Genomic DNA, 9,408 nt, shown 5'->3' with positions numbered 1-9,408 from the left:
AAAACAGTGGGATTACTAACAGAACTACAGTAAACACTCATCACTCTGCTGATTCTCTTGTCTTTCTTCATATCTAGGAGCTAAATTTGGGGCTTAAATGCAGATTTTGCTGAGATTTGATTTCTTTAATGAGAGTTTAGCACTTTCCACAGCGCGCTGTCTCCCTTCAAGCCCCGCCTTATTTTCTTAACCCTCCAATCACTGCTTAGCAACCGTTGTTCTGCAGGACTCCTTCAGCGCTGTTCAGCTCGAGCTCCTGTTTCCGCGGATAGAGTTTGAAGGTGAAGCTCCAGTTCTAGTCATAAGATGTGTCTGGGGGACACAGAGAGCCTGACAGACTGAAGGAGGCTGTTTTCTCCCCGTTTCCAAAAACAACAGCTCATTTGAAAAAGTCAGCTCTGGACTCGTCTGTGGTAAACCTCCCCATGAGCTGAACACACACACCTTAACCAGAGACAGCTGTGTTCACTCAGAGGTGAGTCGTTTGATCTGCTGTTTAGTTGCTAATTTGAGCTGCTTTGACTGAATAAGAAGCTGTGTATGAAAGCACTTGTGGAAAAAGTCGTAGAACCCAGGCGTAGTTTTAGCGGACATGCTAAAAGTTCCTCTTGCTGAAGCGTTCAAATCTTTCTTTACTTGAAATGGATGAGCTGCTTTTACCACGTTGGCTTTGCAGTAACTTTCTGCAGTAGATGAAGTAAATGAGCTCCTCCAGCTGAAGCCCAGTAGAGCAGCAGGGACATCTGATGTCTTCACTCATTGCTGCCCCCCAGTGATCAGATCAGGTCATTACATCTGTGATTGGAAGATGTGTTGGTTGATTCTCTGCTTTGGTTTTATTATTGTTCAGATTGTAAAGCATTAATCCATTATTGTAGGCTGTGTTCAATCATCTCTTCATGTTTTAAAGCTCCATCCTCTCCCTGCTGTCACTGCAGTGTTGTAGAAGAGCAGATGCTGCACAGTGGAGGAACCAGGAAGAAATAAGCATTAAAAACTAAACCAAAACCTGCTTCACAATTTTATTTCTGATGGTCTTTTTGTAAAACACTGTTCAGAGTAATAAATCACAGAAGGTGAAGCAGAAACACACATATATTAGTAAATCTAACATGTAAATCTGCTTTAGAGCCTCTAAAGTCTGTTAATACTGGACTCTGATTTCCTCTTTTGGGCAGTACCCGTAGAGGACAGGAGGGGGAGCCACTGTTACAGTTATTTGGTCAGTCTGACAGCAGTCTCTGCTCTCCTCCAGTGTGTGAGAATGAGGTTAAACTGCAGCTATATTTGTAGACAATCACTTAAACCGACCATTTCAGCCCTGACCATGACCTCTGAACCCAAAAGGAGAGAAGTGTCAGATGATCAGAAGGACAGGGCTCTCCCAGGCATCTTTATTGCCCTCTGCATTTAGCCTGAAGACTTCATTAGTCAGTTTGAATATGAAAGGTCAGGCATTCAATATTCAATAATGTACCAATAACAGTTTCTGTGTGGAGATGCTGACCTTGAAGCCCTGAGGCCTGAAAAGCCTTAAACTGGGTCTCTTGTGGGGAGTCAATCTACATAAACAAAGATTTGACTCTAGAAATAACTTCGTTATGAATAAATGACTCTTAATTTTGGATACAGCTCATGTAAGAAGTTCCTTCTCCAATCACAAGGCTGATGTGGCTTGTTCTGCTCACACCTTTAACTAAATGTTCTCCACCGTTTCACCTCTAAAGCTAAAGCTAACCCAACCACTCAGAACTCCCAGAATTCAGTTCAGAGTCTCTGTTCAGGTTTATCAGCACAGACTGATTTTGGCCTTCTAAAAATCTCCAGTAAAATAAAGGGATTATTGACGGTCAGTCACCTGGTAAAAACTGAGGAGTGTTTATGAACATTGATTAAAAGTCTGGAAGAGCCGAGACTGAACGTCAGTCACGTGACTGATTCCAGAAGAATACACAGCTTCTCAGCTTCAGCTAAACGGTCACTGCAGACACTCTGTGTGTTCGACTGATGTGTTGAACACGGGACTGAGAGTAAAGAAGGGTAAATGTTCTCACTCTAATGACTGATGGTGTGAAAAGCTGCTCTCTCACCTTCTTGACTCTTTGACTTCCTGTTTCAGGACCAGTTACCAAAGATACCAGCATTAGTGAGTCAGTGTACAGCTGCATGCAGAACTTTGAGCACCCCTGGTCAGATTACATGATTTTATTGATTTTCTAACTGAAAATAAGTTCAGATTCTGTACAGAGACACTTCTGCACTTTTTAATACACACTTACTGATTATATACTGAACTGATCTCACACCTGACTGACCAGAGCTCCTAAACACAGAGACAGAGAACTGAAGTCCAGATGTACTGTCTGATGCTGGACACAGGCGAGGTCAAGCCTGAAATCAGGACATTTCTAAGTCCTACTTTAAATGCAATAAGAGAAAAGCTGAATGTACTTGAAGGTGTTTGTATTCTTGAGTGAACAACAGGAAGAGGCTAAAGGAGGTGGTGTGATGACCGCATGCACAAACACGTCTTCCGGGTCTCGGCCTGCTTTGCTCACTAGTAAGATCAGAAGGTACGAGGACAGGGTGAGTAACAGCACACTAATCTGAGATTAACTCAGTTACAGCTGGGAGCTAAAAGAGTGAGTCTGATTGATCATTTATTTTAGTCAGAGTTTGTTCTTTTCTTCTTTATTAGTGAAATTTTCTCTAATCTACTCTCTGAATCTATCGGCTACTGATCAGACCCTCGAGTATCAGCGTTCATGTCTTACCAGATGTCAGGAGGTTTTACAGCAGCAGTGATCCTCATCTTATTAGCAGGTAAACTTTTACATTTTACTGTGTTTATGTGCTTGTGTTTTACTACAGTAACTGTGTTTAGATTAACACACCAGTCTGGTTAAAGGTGCAATAGAATGCATTAGAAAGCAGGAGTATTTGAAGTGGTTCTTTGGTGTGTAAATAGTAAGTATGTGACTTTGGTTGGGGACAGATGTGGTTTTACAAACCTATTTACAATCCTGTGTTTTGGCCTCAGATTAAAAAAACCTTTATGGAGGGCTTGTGAATAATTTGATAAGCTTGGCTTTGATTGGTTGTTTTTGTCACCATATGGGCTCACACAATAGCCACAGAGCATACCATACACTCTAATACCAGCACAGCTTTGTTTTTAGCACTCCGACAAGAGGATTGTAAATATTTTAGCGTCTGTACATTTCAGACAACCCTCTCTTGTCTCTAGATTGTAGACTGTAGCACTGTGGCGTTTTGAGGATGTTTGATATTTGAGTGTTAATTGGTGGAATGCATTTAAAATTGTGATTTATTTAAATATCTAACAAACAAAGTAAGTTGTGAGTCCTGGAGAACAGCATGGGTCAGAGGATAGAATCCTAATTACTGTTGCCAAATGTGTTCGTCATCAAATCTGCTTAAACTACAGTTAGAAATGCACCTCGGTCAGACTGCCACAATCTGAGCTGTTGATGTTGGCTGGAGTTGGCTGCCCATCTCTCTGGATGTGTGTATGCTCACTGCCCCTAGTTCAGTAGTGTGTATGTGTGTGTGTTCAGTACCACAGATGGGTAAAGTGCGGAGGACACATTTCGCTGTACATAGTACAGTGACAAATATGTGCACCTTTACCTTTACCTTTTTTCTTTTTCAAAAATGTGATCTTTCCAAATATTCAATAGAACTGCACCAATCATCCAGAAATGCACATTATGGGTGTTTGTATTCTAACCCATGTTGAGCTCCACATCCACTATTTTACACTGTTCTGTTGCTCTGTGGTTATCACATGATCGTACCACCACCCAACTTCACACATTACTGTTGTCACCCATAGCAACTGCAGCAGTACTAACCACACTGCGGTCACTCTGCCAGTAAAGAGCACAAGAGTCCCCCCCCCTCATATCTGAATATGTGTGTGTGTGTGTGTGTGTGTGTGTGTGTGTGTGTGTGTGTGTGTGTGTGTGTGTGTGTGTGTGTGTGTGTGTGTGTGTTGCAGGAGTTGGGGCTCAGCACAGTGTAACTCTCTCCTCTCAGAGTCTCTGTGCTGTTACTGGATCTACAGTAAAAATCTCCTGCACATATACAACACCTGATTCCTCCAGTGTCAGAGAGAGAGAGTGGATCCACAGCTCTGATGGAGAAGAACGAGTCCTGAGCAAAGATCCAGAATTCTCAGCGCGAGTTTCTGTAAGTACATGGTGGAATGGATGTGAGCTGACAGTGAGGGATGTGAGAGGGAGCGACTCTGGAGTTTATAACTTCAGATTTAGAACATCAAGCAGTGACTGGATATCAGCCTCATCTGGAGTTCAGCTCACTGTTACAGGTACACACACACACACACACTCGCTCACTCAGAGTCTCTGTGCTTTCACATTAGATGTGATTTTAAAAATGTTTCAATATAATTTGTGTGTGTGTGTGTGTGTGTGTGTGTGTGTGTGTGTGTGTGTGTGTGTGTGTGTATGTGTGTGTGTAGATTTGCAGGTAAAGGTGGATCCTCAGACTGTAGGACAGAGGCAGGTGAAACTGACCTGTAGCTCCTCCTGCAGCCTCGGTACAAACCTGTACTACAACTGGTACAGGAACGGACAGCACCGGACTTCTGGATATGATGCCTCCATTGTGCTCGACTCCACCAGACCATCTGATGAGGGCAGCTACTATTGTGAGGTGTACATCAGCAGTCAGCGGAAACGGTCTGCTGCAGTGTGTAAGTTTCAGTAAAAACTATGATGATCTATAATCTAGTTATTATTTTCCTTCATGTTCTGTCAGTGATCTGCAGAGTAAAGAAAGAGCTTTTAAACCATTTCACCCATTTCACTACTATGGGTGTATGAACAGATTTTTGAAGGGGACGCTCACTTTCTTTAAAAATGTATTTTGCCCAAACACTTATTTACTCAAACAATAAAACCATATAAAAGATGAAAAAAAACGTGTAAATGTGATCATGATCAGCAGCCTCTGGAGCTACAGGCACATGTTCCGCTAGAGCTACTGCTTCTGTAACAGTGTTTGAATTACAGGGAAGTGAAGAAGACATTATTTATAACAGTACACAGTCTAATGCAAAAGTTTGGACACAAGTTTGGCTAATTAACACATTTTGTCTTTATTTATTTTGTTGAAAAGTAGTAAACACAGCCTCTGTAGGCTGGCTAACTGGGTAGTTCCTAAACAGAGCTATTACAGACAACAGTGCTGCCCAGAAAGAGAGTGAATACAAAACACTACACTGTAACAACTGCACCTGTATGATAACTGTACTAACAACTACATGAACATAAAGAACTACTGGATCTAAAAATGTTCTCTTTATTTAAATAGTGTAATTACACTCAGTACTGTATGAACATACAGTATTCATCTACTGTACCCAACAACAGTAACATCAGTGAACTGTGCTCCTGCTGCATAAGCTGTCCTTAGACACTACCTCAGCCACTACCCTAAATGATAAAATATATAAATAATAACACAGTTTATCTCTTTATCAAGACTTTTACATTTCCCAGATCAGTTAGTAAAGTTTGAAGTAAACCATAACATTTCTGACTGTAGTTTATCCTTTACTGTATTAATAAACAAATCTTTATAATGGAATCTAAACTAATGGAGTCACTTCACAGCAGACAGACAGACAAAAGACAACTCTACACAGAGTGTAGTGCTCATCACTGGTATCATTTATTGTGTGTGTGTATGTTCCAGGTGTGCTGGGTAAACAGTGCTGGGGTGTGACTTACACTGCTGAACGTGTGTGTGCCCTGAAAGGATCATCAGTTGATCTCTCCTGCTCTTATAAATTCCCTAGAGGACTCACAGTGACTAAATCAGTGTGGTTCATTAAAAAGCAGACTGGTGCTGAACCTGTGGATGTGAGAGAGGATGAGGAGTATCAGGGACGAGTGCAGAACAGACAGAGCTTCCAGAATGACTGTAGTATGAGAATCACTGACCTGAGAGAGAGAGACGCTCAGACCTACAGATTCAGATTCTACACTGATGGAGGCAATTATACTGGACAATCTGGAGTCACTCTGTCTGTCACAGGTAGAGCTGCACTCTATTAAATAAGTTTAGTTTATTAATTATTAATATTCTGTAAATGAAAAGAACACCAGACCTTTTTTAAACTCTCCTGCAGATCTGAAGATTACAGTGTCAGACACAGAGAGTAGAGGAAAGAAGCTGACCTGTAGCAGCACCTGCACTCTGCCTGACCACCTCACTTACATCTGGTACAAGAACGGACAGCCTTTATCTAACAGGTACAGCAGATGGCTTTATGTGCATGACAGTACTGTGGATGCAGGCAGCTACTCCTGCGCTGTAAGAGGATATGAGAAGCTCCGCTCTCCTGCTGTCTGTAAGAACCTCACTGTAAACTTCTCCCTCCTTCTGTCTGATTACAGTAAACTCATATTCAGTGATATCCAGTAGATATGAGACGCTGATGTTTCAGCATTTCTGATTGTAAAACTGATTGATTTTTAATTTCTTTTTGTTTCTTTCAGGTGTTTTTAACCAGAGCAGCTGCTGGAGTGTTTCTTATTCCACACAGACTATCTGCACTCTGATTGGCTTATCAGTGGACATCCACGGATACTACACCTTCCCTCGTCAGCAGCCTGACCCCCAGCCTGCCTGGTACATCAGACTCCACACACAGGACAGAGAGCTGAGTCCTGCAGATGGCCGAGTGGAGTTTTTCAGTGAGAGAGTGAATATGATCACACTGAGACTGAACCATCTCACACAGAGCGACGCAGCAGAATATCTCCTCCGATTTAAAGCCCCCTACTGGAAACACACACACAGCTCTGCTGGAGTCTCTCTCTCTGTCACAGGTAGGAGCCGTGTGTTATGTTTGTCTCTCAGTGTTAATCTGTGTCTGAGCTGTAAAGACATTGATGGGAGTCTGTCACAGGCCTGCAGGTGAAAGTGGAAACTGCTGCAGAGGAACAGACAGTAACACTGATCTGCAGCAGCACCTGCACTCTGCCCAATAACCCCACTTACATCTGGTACAAGAACGGACAGAGTGAGTCTCACTGCAGATCTGCCTCCTGCTTTGTAGCTGTGGTCAGTGGAGTGGTCAACTACAGCTGTGCTGTTGAAGGCCATGAGAGCCTCCTCTCTCCTCCAGTGTGTGAGTGGACATTTTTACACTCATTAATAATCTAATCTTCTATCATGTGTTAATACTAATAACTGTAGCATGATTATTTACCAACTTTCCAATCAGACTGTCCCAGAAACACCAGAGCAGTGCTGCTTCCCTCTGGAGAGAGAGTGGAGGGAGAGTCAGTTACTCTGAGCTGCAGCAGTGATGCAGACCCTCCTGTTCTCTCCTACTCCTGGTTTAAGCAGAGAGCAGCTGCAGACACACCGCTGACAACAGGCCAGAATTACAGCATCACCAACATCAGCTCCCAGCACAGCGGACTCTACTACTGCACCGCTCACAACCAGCTAGGACATCACAGCTCTACACCCGTTTATCTGGATGTGAAACGTAAGCAGCAGTCTGCAGTGACTGTGTTCAGTCAGGATGTGTAATTACTGGTGAATTACATGTTGTTCTCCTGATCAGAATGAATGAACTGATTCTGTTCAAACACTCAGCTGAGTTGTTGGAGCAGCGTGCTGTTTGGGGAGCTGTTTGGGGAGCTGTTGGAGTGGTCCCTGTTCTGCTTCTCTCTCTCACTGCTGTTCTGTGCATTAAGTGAGTGACAGTATTGTTTATATTTATCTCTGAATCTCTGAAACTGCATTAAACATCATATTAACCTCAACTTTAACCTCAAATACAAGCTTTTATGATCTACAGAACTCAAAACTCTAACTGGCCTTTTTGTTTAATCTGTGTGATCAGGAGGAGGAGAGGAGCCAAGAGAGACACACATATTCAGGTACTGAGAGAGGATTTCACTTCCTTTCTCTCTACATCCTCCTAAAAGCTGCTGCTGAATAAATTGTGTTTTCCTCATCTCTCTAAAAGACCCCAAATCCTGCAGACCCCACATACACAGCTCTCAACCCCACCACCATCAGCTCAGACTATGATACTCTACAGGTACATCTACAGTTTTTATGTGTGTGTGTGTGTGTGTTTTAACACTGCAGAGTGTTTAGTTTTCTTTTTTGTCTCCAGTGTGTTGGAGACTCTCCCAGTGACACATACTCAACCTTAAACCCTGCAACCATGACGTCTGATTATGACTCTCTGACAGTAGGTCTGCAGTTTATTTTTTTGCTTGCAAATGTGTGTGTGTGTGTGTGTGTGTGTGTGTGTGTGTGTGTGTGTGTTTCCGTAGTTGGAATATATAACAGGGTGTGTGTGTTTCCAGGCTGTTCGTCCTCATTGATAGATGAGAAATGCTCCAGAAATGAAGGATAAACGGCTGTGCTACATCACTGTATTCTCCACCATCACCAGCACCAGCAGCACTTAAAGACATGCAGGAGAGGAGTTTGGTGATCATAACAAAGCAGATTCTGCTTTAAAGGAACAGTCCACTAGTTTGTTACCTTTGTTCCCAGCTTGTTTCCCAGCTGATCTTTCCTGCATTGTGTAAATGACTGTTCCAGAATCAGTCAATTCTGCCAGTTCAGTAGAAACAGACTCTGGATGCTTTGAAACATGTTTGTATCTTATTGACATTTAATGTTTATGATTCAGTTTATTGTGGATTGATTGTTTAGAACATTGCATTAAAATCTGCCCTTTTTAAGCAGGTCTGAAAAACTGAGGTTCTGCTCAGATGAATGTTCTTTAAATCAGGTGTGTTAACAGAGGTGGAGTGATGGTCTCTGTGGTGCTGTAGTTCTGAGTTTTAGTATTACTCTGAGGACATACTGGTGTCTATAAACACTGACATGCTGAAACAGTAGTGGAGTGTGGAATTCCGTGTTTGGTCATTATTTCACCTTCATTAGCCTTTTAGCTCCAGTACTAAACTTCTATTGATGAGAGAGAGACTGATGTAGTTTAATTAGGGTTTATTAGATTTAGCTGTTTCCTGCAGAATTAAATGGTTAAGATGTAAACAGAGTCATTCAGAGTGGTTTGGTGTGAAATGCTCCGTTCTAGAGAAACTTACAGAGTCAGAACTGTTCACAGTGGAGGTGATGGGAACCTGACGTCTGAAGGGTGGTGTGAGTGGTGCCTATAGGAGAAAAACTGAGACAAGGACTGCGACAACACAGAGAAGGGATATTGCTGCTGCTGCACGTGGTCCGAGGACTGGGAGCACACAGACAATGATCCAGCCCCGGCCCTGCCTGAGCCTCCACCAGCCGTGGGACCCGGGACAGAGCACGCTGGGTCTCCGTGGCAACCATGTCACACAGTGACACCGCCTCCCTTCACCG

The 9,408-nt window shown here is 42.8% G+C and overlaps 1 protein-coding gene across 1 annotated transcript; it reads left to right on the top strand.

Annotated features, from left to right (window-relative positions):
• Positions 1-2,445: 2,445 nt before the first annotated feature.
• LOC140547744 (B-cell receptor CD22-like) lies at positions 2,446-7,593 on the top strand. The gene is made up of 6 exons (XM_072670879.1): positions 2,446-2,586; positions 4,513-4,738; positions 6,179-6,400; positions 6,549-6,881; positions 6,962-7,183; positions 7,280-7,593. Exons 1-6 carry the CDS (start codon positions 2,446-2,448, stop codon positions 7,591-7,593), a joined length of 1,458 nt encoding a protein of 485 aa, XP_072526980.1.
• The last annotated feature ends 1,815 nt before the right edge of the window (positions 7,594-9,408 follow it).

This window comes from Salminus brasiliensis, chromosome 25 (assembly GCF_030463535.1).
Source record: "Salminus brasiliensis chromosome 25, fSalBra1.hap2, whole genome shotgun sequence".
In the NCBI taxonomy this organism is placed as follows: domain Eukaryota; kingdom Metazoa; phylum Chordata; class Actinopteri; order Characiformes; family Bryconidae; genus Salminus; species Salminus brasiliensis.
Note: the sequence above shows the minus strand (reverse complement) of the source record. Positions and strands in the feature narration are given on the sequence as shown.